This window comes from Sceloporus undulatus, chromosome 1, assembly GCF_019175285.1.
Source record: "Sceloporus undulatus isolate JIND9_A2432 ecotype Alabama chromosome 1, SceUnd_v1.1, whole genome shotgun sequence".
NCBI classification, from domain to species: domain Eukaryota; kingdom Metazoa; phylum Chordata; class Lepidosauria; order Squamata; family Phrynosomatidae; genus Sceloporus; species Sceloporus undulatus.
This window is the reverse complement of record NC_056522.1, coordinates 259388164-259403029: the sequence shown is the minus strand read 5'-3', so window position 1 is coordinate 259403029 and position 14866 is coordinate 259388164. Positions and strand designations below refer to the sequence as shown.

The following is a 14866-nucleotide window of genomic DNA, read 5'->3' as shown; positions in this document are numbered from 1 at the left end:
TTTTTTTTTAATGGACATGTCCTCTCTCTTTTTAACTCTGTTATATCCTTGCAGCATCAGTCACAATCCACACATTATTTAACTGCCATTGTTACAAAACAAAATATGAAGCAGTCTGGTTCTTCTTGTAGCTATAGCTATTTTCCCCTTTCATGTTTTTCCTTTTCACTCACACCACATTTCTAACCCTGTTACTTTCTTACACACTTTTCATGTTGCTGATTTTTTTTTTTTTTTGGTAACACAATTTATATACGCCTTTTGCTACTTAGATATCATCTGGAAAATTTCTAAGATAATAGCAAAGTGCAGCAAGAAAACAAAAGTTAGTTCATTCTCTTTTTCATTCATGTAACTAATTGTTGTTCTTCGTGAAAAGAAATTAAGAGATATACTTCCACACTGGTTTGCCAGGGAGACAGAGGATGGATGGATTTTTCCACTCAGGCGCATAATTTACTTCTGTGCAAAAACATTCTAAATTGCCCATAATACCAGTGCTGAGTTGGCAACTACATCTCAACTGAAACTGGCTCATTATAAATCCATCTGACAGCTTGGCTTTCCTACCTTGCTGAAGGAAGCCCACACATATTAGCTCAACTGTACAGATAAGTCTTTCTCAAGTGTCATATAGGCCTGAGACAGACGAGCGGGAAGCAGAGTGCTGGTGCTAATTCTAGAGTTCGAGAGCGTGCACCAACCGCAAGCTCCCGAACTCTAGCACGTAACAGCAGTGCCATGATGGCGGACTCCTGTCCACAAGGAGGCCACCATCATGACATAAGTGATGCGCAACATATAGATGTTGCTGCACGTCACTTACATCACTGATGCATCACAGTGCGCCAATGGCATATTTGTGACGTCCACCATGCGGACTCAAAAGAACCTGGTTTTTCTGGGTTCTTTTTGGTGCGGAGGGATGCCACACAGTTTGGCTGCTGCGACGTTCCTCGGGAACAAAAATGGGTGGCTCCAGCCTCATAGTCAGAAAGATAAGCTCAATATATTGATTTCAACACCTAGCAAAGGATTTTGGTTCATTCCAACATCACAGGCTATACAAATCCATTTCCATTTTATTGAATTTCCCCTGGAACACAGCCTTCTTCAAGACTTTAAAATTAGAGGAATCAGAAGCAGATACTTTGTTCGAAATGAGAAAATTCACCCACTCATCCAAAATAAATACAGTGGTACCTCGGGTTACGAAATTAATTCGTTCCGCCGCCGCTTTCGTAACCCGAAAAGCCTTCGCAAGCCGAAAACCCATAGGCGCTAATGGGGAAAAGCCGCGATTTCGTGTGAAATAGCGCCGAAAAGCACCAAAAAATTTTTCGTAACCCGAAAAAACCTTCGTAAGCCGGAACAGTTTTTTTTGAATGGATTTTTTTCGTAACCCGGAAATTTCGTAAGGCGGCGCATTCGTATCCCGGGGTACCACTGTATAGTTTTCACACTATGTGGCTAAGCATACTTTATGCAAATTTTCTGGAAAACAAATCTTAAGGAAACAGATGGGTTTGGGGACTATAACTGCATTGAGACTAGTTAGAGCTGCAAATCTCACTGAAAAGTGAACATATGATGCTCAGTACTTAAAGCCGGGATGACTACATTTGAATATACCCAATAACAGTGTGCACCGTACCAAAGAATTGGTGTTTTGATCTCCTGGGAGGAGAGGAATGTTGCCTTCCAATAACAGCAATGAAACAGAACACTCAGAATATCTCCCAAATACAAAAGCTACATTTATTTCAGTTAGTGAATTTTTGGTGTGTTTATCCCCCATGAACAAGAATGGCTTCCATAAAAGTAGCCACTGGACTTATCTTTGTCAAAGGAGGAAGATAAATCTTTGCCCCAAACTGGAAAAAGCCCTTTTCAGTACTTATGTTGTTCTTCAGGACTCACAGTATTTTCACTGGAAATAATTGCCCTCTATAGCTGCACACTGGCCTCTAGTTCTGTTGATTGTCCGAGTAACATTGTTCCTTGTTCAAAATCAGAGATGCTCCCTACTTGGTGCTCTCCAAGTGTTTTTCGTCTACACATTCCACCACCACTAACCAGCCTTGGGTGATGAGGGTTGTAGTCTGATATATCTGGGGTTCATGAAGTTCAACCAATCATGTTGGTGGTGGTGGGAGAATTCTAAGCAATGTTTACCTAGCAATCAGAAGATAAAAGTGCCATTTCCCAAAGATACCATCAGTGCAAAACATGACATTTTTATTTCAATAAAAAACTAAATCTTCCCCATAACTGATGAAAAAAGTCTACTGACTTCCAAAGGCTCAGTCCCCACCTTTCTGGGGCTATTCTGAGCCAAGGAAAAAGAAGACATTGGTGCAAGGTGGAAAATTAGTAGAAGGATGGCATAGAGCAAAACTAGGAAGAAAATTGCTGCATGTTATGACAGCCCCCCCCCCAGAGTAAAGTTTGGAAAATCAAAGAAACTGAAAAAAATCAGCTCAAGTGAGCTCTCTAGTTGGAAGACTGTAAAGAAAATGTTACAGTACATTGTGTGTTCATGTGAGTGCACACTCACGTGTATGCACTAGAGCAGAGAAAATGAAATACATTCACAGAACCAGGAAGAAGGCATGACTCAGCCAATTAAGCATTTTTATGGGTCAATACTAAATTAAATGTATAAATCTCTCAAGCTTAAATCAACGGGACTTAAAAATTCTTTACTCTGGCTGAGTCATTCCCAGAGACATTAAGGCAGTATGCAGTTGTGTTATCCACAGTGTCATGCTAATATTCTTCCTATACAATATTCCAAAAGTTTTGCAAAACATAAATGTTCCTGTTAATTTGGGAATCAGAGGTGCCAGAGGTTCCCAGATTCACAGCAGAAACAACGTTGAGCAAATGTGGACTGAAACATCCATTGTGGTAGCTACAGACATAGTGGCAAGTAAGATTTATATCATTTACAAAATAGTCAAGAGGCACCAAATAGGTATTAGGAGCAGATTCAACTGTGATTTGAATTAATAACATCTAGTCATGAAGGGCTAATTTAACATTTCACTTGGTGTGGACCGAAACAATATATTTACTTTGATTTGAAATTAGTTATTAATATACCATATGCACTAAGTCAGATGTAAACATAAGGCATGTGAACAATCAAGAAGGTTTCAGAACCTCTGTAAGACAGATCTTATTCACATCTCTAACTCTTCTGATGCAGGAAACAAGTGGCTTTCCTGGAAGCATATTCACATGGCTATATTTATTCATTTATTTATTACATTCATAACCCATCTTTCCTTCAACAAACTCAGTATAGTATGGACTGTCTTACATCCTCACCAATTGTAGGAGGAAAGTTAGGTTGCATGAGCATCTAACTGAATAAGAATTTGAAACTAGCAGCAATTGTTTTAGCATTTTAACTACCCAGTGTATCCAGACTGCTTAAAGAACCCAGAAAGTTGCAAATTATGTTCCTTTACTTTCCAATTTTATTTTGAAGATCCATAAATGTTTAATTTTCTGTCAGCTCCCAGTATGATCCCAGTATGATCAGAGACTTTTTATATCACCTCTCCAGGTTGGTTTATTTTAACCCAACATAAATTGGAAAGAGCAGGAACAAAATCTAGGACTGTTCAATTAGTTTGGGTGTGCCTGCTGGGGTAAGCTGGATAATTAAGATATGCAACATCAGAAGCAGTCCACGCTGGATGAGATCTCACTTTTAAAATTGGGAGGACTGAAAAAGCAATCCATTGAGGTAAAAATACTTCTTTAAACCATTTGATATCCCCCATTTATAATTGGACCAAGGAAGTATTTATTTCATGACACATAACTGAGTTGTGGCTATTGCTGCCTTTTACACACAAAATATCTACAGACCTCATGCCATAAAAAATCTGACCTAATCTGTACTTCATGTGTGCTAACCCTCTCACCTACAGCATTTTTAAAAATCATCTAGTTTGATGAACATGAAGAACATGATGGAGAACACAAAAGCCTGCATATTTATCCATGGCATTTTGGCTGGCCTTGTGCTAATTCGTATTACACCTCATTGTTTCTCTATTCTGCTTCAATTATTAAAAGTTAACATACACCATCTAAGGGGAACTGAAATATAACGGAGATTGCAATCCTGTGCAACCAAGACGTGGGGCAAAAATCACACTGAACCTAGTGGAGTTTATTTCTATCAGGCATGTTTAGGATTTCATTAAAGAAAACCTCTGACAAACTCAACATGTAAAAACTTAGCAATACTCACAGAGGAAACTATTTAGATACCCACAAAAATCCAGCTAATGCATGATGGAGAGAGACAATAAAAGACACATCTCTCTCAGTGAGGACAGGAAAAGGCAAGTGTGGCAGCAGCATATTCCACACTTTGCCTACTGATTGGGAGTGTTACATTCATTCTCCCATGAAAGTTTGTGAACTGACAACTGAACACAATATAATGCTATCAAGCTGAAGAGTCCACATATTCTAGTACCGTGATGGTGAGCCTATGGCACGTGATGCCATTTGGCCCAGCACCTGGTGGAGAAAAGGTGGAACAGATGCACACAACTGTTCCTCCTTCACCCAGACCTTTCCTGGCCCCCAGCTGTCTCTCCAGAGGCAGCTGGAGGCCGGGAAAGGTGTGGAGAGGGGGAAGGAGGAACAAGTGCATGCCTGTTCCTTCTCCTCCCAGACCTTTCCTGGCCTCCATCTGTCTCTCCAAGGTGTGGGGGGTGAATTCCTACCTCGGAAGGAGGGCGGAAGTCTTGTCCCCAGCACTGGAAAACATTTGGTGCCAGAAAAACCTTTAAGTTGGGGCACTCGGCCCCAAAAAGGTTCACAATCACTGTTCTAGTACAATCATTCTGACCTTTCCATGATTTCAGCAAACTTTGTACCAAGTGTTTTCACAAACCATTGTTTTCTGAGCTGTCTATACTGTATCTAAGAAAAATGATAATGAAATATTCCTTAAACATCTATGGAATTTCATATCAGAAATAAAATCAGAGACAGATTGTTTTCAACATCATAAAGAAAAAACCTTTGAGCAGAAATGGCAAAGAGATGAAGCCATTACCTTTTAGAAAACACTCTAGGAGGAATGTGGTTAGATAAATGCAATGATTACAGCTCTGCCTGAAAAAAAAAACTCCCTCATTTTTAGGCCAATTTAAAGATTTTTGAATTGATTGCAAGAGGCAAGCTTCCTAAAGAAATGAGCTCCAATCACTTAGGAATAAATAAGAAATAAGTGTCCCCGCTTTCATCCTGAAATCCAGCATCCAATTGGAGCTGCACAGCTTGTGAACTATGCAGACACCAGCCATTTATGTGCAGGATTCCCTATCCAGTTGGGGATACAGATGTGAAAGCCTGCTCCCACACATGCAACCCTTTTATGGATCAGAATGTCTGATTTAACTATTGCACAGATTTGTGCAGAGAACTAATACAGAAAAGGAAATGAACTGCACAAAACTCAATGCAAGGCAAGTACATGTAGTTTTGTTCAGGCAGTGAATGTTATCAGAGAGAGGGAGAAAATAAGAAGGAAGACACATAGCATCCTAGGGCTGTAAGCAAAGGAGTCAGACATACATTTGCTAATTGCAGTTGTGTCTTTCATTTCTCCTTTGGGGAAAGAGAGTGAAGAATTCCCCTAGGAAATTTTCTAATGGGTATCATGGGTGACACTAATTAGTTTTTAGAGAGCCACATAGTGTAGTGGTTTGAATGTTGGACTACGACTTTGGAGACCAGAATTCAAGTCCATACTTGGCCATGAAAATTCACTGGGTGATTTTGGCCAAATCACACACTCTCAGCCTCAGGGGAAAGCAAAGGCAAACTTCTTCTGAAGAAATCTTGCCAAGAAAACTTTGTGATAAGTTTGCCTTAGGGTTGCCATAAGTTGGAAATAATGTGGTGTGGCTTTTTAAAAACATCTAATTCTAGTTTTTATTGTCTCAATTGTGAGCCCCTTAAGAAGGATTTGTAAAACGGGGGTTTCAAGTGTTTCACATTACATTTCCTACTCTGTGTTCCAGCATTAAAGGGAAAATAATTTAAGATTTTTAAAAAGAAGCCAGTTGTGCTCCTTTTACTGTTTGCATTTCAAACCAATACCTGGAAGCTGGACAGTGTTGTTATTGTTTTAAATCTCTGTGTAAACTATGTGCCTGAGACCAAGATGGGAAAGTAGTCAGAATAGGAACAAGGGGATAGCTCTATGTATGTGCACTTTCATTCCCCAGTTTGTCTTACTGAAAACTCCCTCCAACTTATTAGGCCAATTTTCAGCCATCATGTCTTAGGAACTGTGTTTTCCATTCATCCTCTACAGGTAATACTCAAAATAGCTGAAACAATCTCTGATTTTAAACAGGTCCCCTGAACCCACCCCATCATCAGTGGAAACTCTTCAAACTGCAAACACAGATACTGACTGAAATTGGACAATAAGAACACATGTCACTCCCCCAGCCCCCTACCCTCTACCAACATCTTCCCCCTTGTCTTTGAAATCCAGCTTCATTTATGGAGATAGGCATCCAACCAGAGTTCTCCAGATTTCTTTAGGGACCTACAGAGGAAGAAGAAAGGCATGACATTCCAGTGTGATCACGGCTTCTAAGCTAGAAAATTCACTTCCAGGTCACATCCGTTTTGGACACTTCATTGGCTCACTGTTTGAGACTGGTTGATTTGGCTTGAGTGATACCTTTGGGAGGTAGTTCTAATGTGTCATAAAAGCCCACTTAAAGGCCTATAAGATGACTTGGTATCAGGCAATGAATAAGTTTTTTGAAGTCGAAGGCTTTCATTGCATATCCTCCTACCCTGAGGAGGCCATCAATAACAGAACAATACACAGATTAACATGGGAATCACTCCTCCTCACCCAGGATCACACAGTGTGTGTGTGTGTGTGTCTGTGTGTGGGCATGCGCGCGCGCGCGCGCGCACACACAGACACACACACACACACACACACTCTTCCAGGTTAGCATTCTCTGAAGATGCCAGCCACAGATGCTGGTGAAACATCAGGAATAAACTCTAAAAACCCACAAAAAATAAGTTTTTTTCTTTTCTCACTTTATAATACTTGACATTCCTTTCATTTATCTATTTCTTCACCATATTTGTATTTTTTCCTGCCACCAAGAAATTCAGAGTAGGACACACAGTATCATCCTGTTGTTTCCTCATCCTAATAACCCTGCAATCTACGTTGGTTTAATAGTTATCAAGCTGAATGGCAGCTGTGTTTTTAAACAGACAGGTAATATAAAGCAAACAGGTTTTATGCAGTACACAAATATTTTTAATCTTGGGCCATCTGAATCTTATACATGCTGCTCTGTTAAGTGTATGCACCAGTTTTTGATGTGAGCAGAATGGTCCATCATGTAGCTGTACATATACTTAATATGTTATATTTTCTTTGCAAAACAATAGTGAGAGAAAGATTCCATTTTGGGCATACAGAAGCGCTGCCCACATTGCAAATCAAAGTGTATATGTAGCCAATGACATTTGGACCATCGCCTTTCTCCATCTCATAAAGAGGAGTCCCCAAGCCTATCAGTGTTTGGCCAATCATTTATCTTCAATGCACTTTCTTGGGTGAAGGAACAAAAACTTTGGTGGGTGGAATATGGCTTACAGGTCTTCTGACATATTTTTAGAATCGTTAGAATGAGGTGAGGAACCTCAAGTCCTAGGACTGAATCTGGCTCTCTTGGGTTCCCCAGATAGCAATGGTCCCTTCTAATGGCACCACTGTTGGGTGGTTTCCCAAATTTGTATGGATTTACAAATGTTGTGTGGGTTTTCTTAAGGTTTAGCTACTGGCTTTATGAGCTTTAAGCAACAATGTACAATTCTGCTATTTTTGGTCCCATCCGTTTGCCTTTGGTCATGTCTTCCCACAGAATTTTCAGTGAAACAGAACTTAGCTGTTGGGCTAAAGGAAGTGTCCCACCCTTGGCATGTTGGCACTAGATGATTTCATGAGCACATTGCCAATCCCCACCAAGCTTCTTACCCAACAATATCTGAGAATGCCTTTAGAAGAGGCTTTTCTTCATAAGGGACGTCATACTTGGCGCAAAGTGACTTCACCAGTGGCGCTATCTTGTAGTAGTTGTGGCGCGGCATTGTAGGAAACAAACTTAAATAAAAGAAAAAAGAAACCAGCAGGAATAGAAGATCAAATAAATTCACTTCACTCCTTTCCATTTTTGCTTAAAGGAATAAGGGCTGCCCTGTAGCAGCACCAGCCTAAATACCCTAAAAGCACCACATTCCGTCGGATCTTGGAAAGCAAAGCTGGGTCAGGCCTGGTTAGATCAGAATACTAAGTATTGTAGGGCATATTTCAGAGGAAAGAAATGGCAATTCCATATCTGAGTATTCCTTGTCTCAGAAAACCCTATGCAATTCATGCAGTCATCATAAGTCAGCAGGTAACTTGAAGGTATGTACACATACAAAACAGCAGCAAATTAAAATAGCAGAATCCTGAGGTGGTAGAATGGAAGAAAGAGGATGACTTAAATGGTCCCCCCAGTAAAGAAGTAATAAGTTGATTCCTCTTAGTAGAAGAGGAGTGTGGTGGGATAGAATTCTGATGTATTAGTTATTGGGGGGGAGTTCCCATGAAGAAACATTCAAAATTTGAATTTCCAGAATCCATCACCCATTGCACTCTATGGAATGTATGCATGCATATATGGCTAAGAGAAAGTTGTATAGTTAGAACAGACTATACAGTGCTGAAATAGTAGCATTATGTTTGGTACAAATGTCTTCTGTTTTGTTTTAAAATAGCCCACAGTACAACATGATATGGGTGATTTTACCATATTGTAATTTTATGTGGTGTTGTTGTTCATTGCCTTGGGCACACAACATGAGAAAGTGGGACAGAAATAACATGAACAACTCGTTCTTTCATTTTTAGTAGTTTCCCTTCCCTAAAAGATTACTATCTCTGAATTTATCATGTGGCAAAATTCTTTCATATCCAAATATTGCATACTTACTGGTGCTCTATTTGAAAGTTCAGGTGTCCACTGAACCAATCATTGAAAAAAGACGGTTCAACATTGCAGGTAGCCGCCAACTGCAATAGAAAAGTGCACAAAACAATGAACCTTCATGAAGTCCAGAACTGGACAATAATGAAATGGACTTTGTAAGTTTTGCTTTTTGAGAATCATCAGTTGTAATCCCACATTATGCAACGTACTACTCAAACAGCCCAATTTTATCTGCTCAGAATAAATCCTAGTGAATTCTAGGGGGCTTATTCCCAGATAAGGAGATTTGGGGTTGCAGCCTAAAGTTGCACTCTAAAGAAGTCTTTCAGATATGTGCACAGGCTTTCATGCATTCACCACATTTCAACAATTGTGTAAGACTAGAAATGTTTACCTGAGCACTGAGCCAGTCTCTGTGCTTCTCATAGTCAATTTCCATAGGAATATGATTCATCTGTGTGACCCAAACAAACCAATGACTTTCCAAAAACCTTTGTTAAAAAATAGAAAAGACACACAAACATACTTAGATTCAATCTCATAAGTCTGGACTCATTAAGCAATAATAATGGGCATGAAAATAGTTAGTGGAGTGGAATTGTGGCCTTTGTGCTCTATTAGATCAATTAACGTAAAATCCCTGTTTCAACTAAATTCCAGTGATGTCTTCACTTCAGTCTCCCCCATTCTATACACACAAATCCCTTAGCTGTATTTTTAACCTTTTACAACAGAAAACATATTTAGCAGTGTGTCTTTATATGTCATAAACATATTTTAAAGGTAAAGGTAGTCCCTTGACATGAATGTCTAGTCGTAACTGACTGTACGGGTGGTGCTCATCTCCATTTCTAAGCCAAAGAGCCAGCATTGCCCGAAGAGGATTCTGGCGGTAATGCAGCCAGCATGACTGCACCGAACTTTAATAATAAATAAATAATAAAAATTTTATTTGTATACCGCTTTTCCGTCTGATCAAAGCGGTTCACATTATACCGGTTATGTGACATATGTCACAATACAATACAGTACTATACAAAGCAGTACAATAATCAAGCAATACAGTATATCAAGAGTTACATCAGCAATATTACACAACTTTGTTACCTCCCACCCACTTTGTACCTATTTATCTACTTGCATTTGCATGTTTTCATGCTAGTTTGCTAGTTTGGCAGAAGCTGGACTAGTGACAGGAGCTCACTCCATCATGCAGCACTTGGGCCTCGAGCAGCCAACCTTCCGATATTCTGTTCATCAGAATTGGCCTCTTAACGACTAAGCCACCGCATCCCTTTTTACTTTTACCTCTTTTAGCCATCTACTTTGTAATTTATAAATGTCTGTCCTCAACAGAGATGAGGCAGATGTCTGGATAGAATTAATTAAGGCAATGCAATAGAAATGCATGCACACATATCAGCAGTGAGATTACTTTCCATGTTGGGTCAAATTCCAGTGCCATATATAAGATACAGAAGATAACAAAGGCATTCGGGGCAAAAGTTGTTCCAAATCTTGTCTGCGCAGGCTAAAAAGTCTGTTTCCCACCCCACCTCACTCTAGTGTCATCCTGTGGACAATGCACGACCCAAATTCTGGTTCTAGTGTGGACAGTTCGGACAACATCCGGCAAGTTCCACACAAGAACCAGGGGATAACAATGTTAACATGGAGTAACTAAACTTACTTTTTGCTCTGGATTTTCCTGGATGATCCAGAGCCCTCTTTTTCCATGCCATGACAGATGTCTACATGGGCATCCTGCTGGGCCAACTGGTACATCTGCCATCCCCATGGGGCACTTATTCTGAGAAGCCCACAATGTGACTGTTGCTGGGCACTTTGTTCTGAACTCAGAAGCAAGTGACCTGTGGTGGCAGTGGATGCACTATGTAGTTCAGCAGGATACCCACACAGACAGCTGCTGTGGTGCAGAAGGAGAAGGTGAGGTAATGGTTTAGGATGAGCAGCTGTGGGGCCAGGATACTCTGGGCTGCCACTGGCCAGTGCAGACAAGGCCCCAGTTATGCTTAAGGTTTTTTTTTTATCCTTGTCTGTATTGTATTCACCTTAGAACATAGGTGGGCAACTACTCCAAGTGTGAAATCTATACATTCGTTTCTGGATGTGATGGAGCTGCATCCATCTCTCTATATTCATACTACCCCAACACCCCCCCCCCCATGTGTAGACAGACAGACAGTTCATCTGCAACCTCTGGGGGTCTTAGAAGTCCATTTTGCCATGGTTTGAGGGACATTAGCCTGTTTCAGGTCTAGGAGAGGTGTTTTTCCAAACAAATAAATAACCAGAAGTCACTTCCTGCTTGAGAAAAAGCCGCCTGCACTGCCTTAAACAAATTGGCAGGTTAATTGCTGTATTGGGGCTGCCATGTAGTCTGTGGCCTGCACTTGTATTATCCTACGGCCCATTCCCTTGTTTTCAGCTTGTTTCAGCCTAAAATTAATCCTTTGAAATGAAACCAGGAAATAACCTTCAGATGTGATGAAAATGCCTTCCACTATAGGGGATTTTAGAGCAAATACATTTATTTTGGGGGGGGGGGGAAACTCCAGAGGGGCACAAGCAGTCCCTTTGCCCACCCTTGGATTAGACAGAGGAATCTTAACCATCATGAAGGAGACTAGGATAGGACAGAAGTGTCCCTTCACCAGCAGGGAAGCATATCCACCCAACAGGACATCATTCCATCCTCAGAACGTTCTGTAAGTATAGAAGAACTGCCGATAATGTTCTAACTGGTGAAAGAGACTCAACCCAGGTGTTTTGGGACTACAGAGGGGTTGTATTTGAAATACTTTGCTCCCTTGACACAGTTACAAATTGGGCCCTGAACCTAATGGAGCCATTTTCCTGAAACCAATTGGGGGAAGGGGATTTTAAAATCAGGAATTGCCAGAGCACAGCAGCAATTCCACCATATATACTTTCTGTTCTGGCTACAATGAACCAGCAAGGCTTTAAAACCCCTGCCATTTAACTATATCCATACAAACACTCCCAGCCCACATAGTTTTTGTAGTAACTTTTTTTTTTTCTTTTGAAAATAACTGTTTTCAATGACCCTGAATGAACCCTCTAGGGGCAGTAGCATCATGTGATAATGACATGAATGTTTGAACAGGGCACCGCAGATGTAGGAGAGACAGAACGTCCATATTGCCATCACACCATCTCAGACACAATGCAGTTCAATGGAGCCAATTCAGCTGAAATTCAGAATAAAGTCTCTGAGGGCACAGTAAACAATTAGAGAAACCCAGTGATGTGCATACCAGCTTCGAGGTGGGACATTTAGACAATGCACACTTTGAAGCCAGCTGGAAAGTGCACCCAAGCCACTTAGTCTATAACCCCGCTTCAATCCACTGGGAGAGGTGGGGAAACATAAATAAAATTTATTATTATTATTATTATTATTATTATTATTATTATTGGAAGAAAAGCCAGACTAAAAAGGAACTGGATTTTTTTCTGCATCCTCCCAGAAAGTGCGCACCTTTGCATGTACAGATAAATGCACTGACGCCAGGACAGCTCTAAAGGGGTGCTCTTTCCAAAACTAATTTTGCATGTAAATGCCCCATTGCAGGAGTACATTTAAAAGGGACAGAGCTGCTGTACCCAAGCGGTGAGGGTGGCAATGCCCAAAAGAGAAACCACGACACCTCTCAGGGAGATGAGTACAACATACACAAAACAGACAGTCAAAGAGGGGGCATGGGGTGAAGGGGGGTATGATTGTACTTTGCTGGCATCTGCATGGGCACACATCTGCTCTGATATCCTGTCCTGGTGAAGTGGCAGTCACCAGCGCTTCACTCCTGCGAAGGTGCATGGGGATGGTGGGATGAACAGTAAAAAAAAAAGTACCCAGGGGTGCAACTTGAAGCCACACCATGTGATCATGACATGCACACTCCAGCCACCTTGGGAGTGGTCAGTGTGGTTGGTGGGATTTCAATACAGCTTTTCCTGCCCATCTGTTTCACACACCCCCATAAATTCAAGCATCCACTGAGTGAAAATATTTTAAAAAGTATAAATTCCAAATAGCAAACCTCGATTTTGCCATTTTATATAAAGAACACAGTTTTACTATGCTGTTGTATTTAATGGGTCTTGAGCTTCCACTAATTTCAGTATCCCCAGGGGTGTCCTGGAACCAAACCCCAGTGGATAACAACAGCCCACTGTATACTGTAGCAGACCAAAGTGGGATGAACAAGGAAAAGATTTAGGAAAAGTGAAAAAGTATAACATGACAACAATGCAACTAGGCTACTCTGAAAACATTTCCCAGTTGTGATGTCATCATGCCATCCCTGGAAGGAAAGGCTTCAGAATGATGGAGGTCATTTCTCTCTCCTACCTGACAAAGGTGAGGAGGCACATGGATCCAATAACTCCATAAAATGGGGCATATGTAATGAAGTAGCGTATGTAATAACTGAAGGCCCAGGCCAAGTCCTAGGGAGAGAAGAAAGAGATTATATGATATGGGTGATATCTCTTTTCTTCCTTATGTTAGTTCTCATGTCTACACAAAATGCAGAGAGATGCTTTGTTACCACCCCCAATAAGATCTTGTCAGAGAGCCTTTGAATTTGGTGAAATGGGATTTAATGAAGAAAATGTAGGACATGGGAAGCAGAATCTTTCACTTACCACCCAGAACTTGTGTTTGAACATGGTCGTGAAGATTTGCATATGGAAGTAAACTGGAATGAGGAGAGGTGGGAAAACTGAAAGGAAAACCAGAAGATTAGAGGAGAAAGGCAAGTGTGAAGCATACAAGTGGCCAGGAGATTAATGTTTAAAAGTAAAACTTAAAAAAGTAAAAATAAAGTCTGGAGTGTAGGGACCACTTTCAAGAAAAAAGAAAATAGAGGAGTCTGTTTTGATCTGTGGTCTGTCCAACATCTCAGTCAATCTATTCCAGAAAGAAGTATGTGTTGTTTTTTTACTTATCTCCAAGTCTAATGTTTAGAATAAAACAATCCACTCTTCTGTGTTACTTCAAAATACAAGTGGGAAACTCCATGTTCAAATATACCAATGTCAAACACTCCTCGCATGTGACAAGCTAGACCTCAGAAAGAAAAGCTGTAGCCTAGCCTTTTCTTTGACATGTTAGCTTTCCATGGGTACATAATTTTTGAAATCTATATTAAGAAAATGATATACCTAAAGTGCTACTATAGCAAAAGTACTTATTAGTTGCTTTATCTGAACAATGAAATCAGTTCTTACTTTCATTTGATTATCTTTTAATTTCAAGAACAAAAAGCCTGGGGTGGAGCTCTAGGGTTTTTTGCCGTCTGAACTTTTACAGAGCTTCATCATTCAAACCAAGACAACCAGTGTAGTATTGTGGTTAGAGTGTTGGACTAGGACTGAGGAATCTCAAGTTCAGATCCTCTATTTGGCTATGTAGCTCACTACATGAAGATAAAATGGAGGGGGGAATGTATGCTGTCTTACACTTTTTATAGAATGAGTGGGATACAAATAAAAAGACACCATGGAGTTCTGAAAATATAAAAGAGTTAGGAGAAGTACACACAATATGATTTGAGTGGTTTTTTAAACAAACAAACCAACAAACATTTAATGCTCTGGAAACTTGAAAGGGACAAATTTATAGCTGCCCATTAAATATGTAGGGGAGAGGGAAGACCTTAATACCTAAACAGGGAGAAAGGGGCTTGCCACTTGGGTCCCTTATTTGGTGTATAAATTAAATAAATATTCCCAAAAGATATGTGTTTAAATGTGAAGAA

At 40.3% G+C, this 14866-nt stretch overlaps 2 protein-coding genes across 4 annotated transcripts in view; one reads left to right on the top strand and one right to left on the bottom strand.

Moving 5' to 3' along the window:
- Nucleotides 1–14866, top strand: part of LOC121926305 (acyl-CoA (8-3)-desaturase-like) — a 575266-nt gene that overhangs the window by 61033 nt on the left and 499367 nt on the right. The gene's annotated exons all lie outside the window — the stretch shown is intronic.
- The window catches only part of LOC121930482 (acyl-CoA 6-desaturase-like), a 45511-nt gene continuing 32110 nt past the window's right edge, over nucleotides 1466–14866 (bottom strand). For all 3 annotated transcript variants that reach the window (XM_042466867.1, XM_042466885.1, XM_042466876.1), the window contains exons 7-12: nucleotides 13752–13828; nucleotides 13456–13553; nucleotides 9454–9550; nucleotides 9063–9142; nucleotides 8063–8188; nucleotides 1466–6595 (exon numbers count right to left, since the gene is read on the bottom strand). In XM_042466867.1, the coding sequence (XP_042322801.1) occupies nucleotides 6544–6595; nucleotides 8063–8188; nucleotides 9063–9142; nucleotides 9454–9550; nucleotides 13456–13553; nucleotides 13752–13828 (530 nt within the window). In that variant the 3' untranslated portion in view covers nucleotides 1466–6543. The remainder of the gene's footprint in view (nucleotides 6596–8062; nucleotides 8189–9062; nucleotides 9143–9453; nucleotides 9551–13455; nucleotides 13554–13751; nucleotides 13829–14866) is intronic.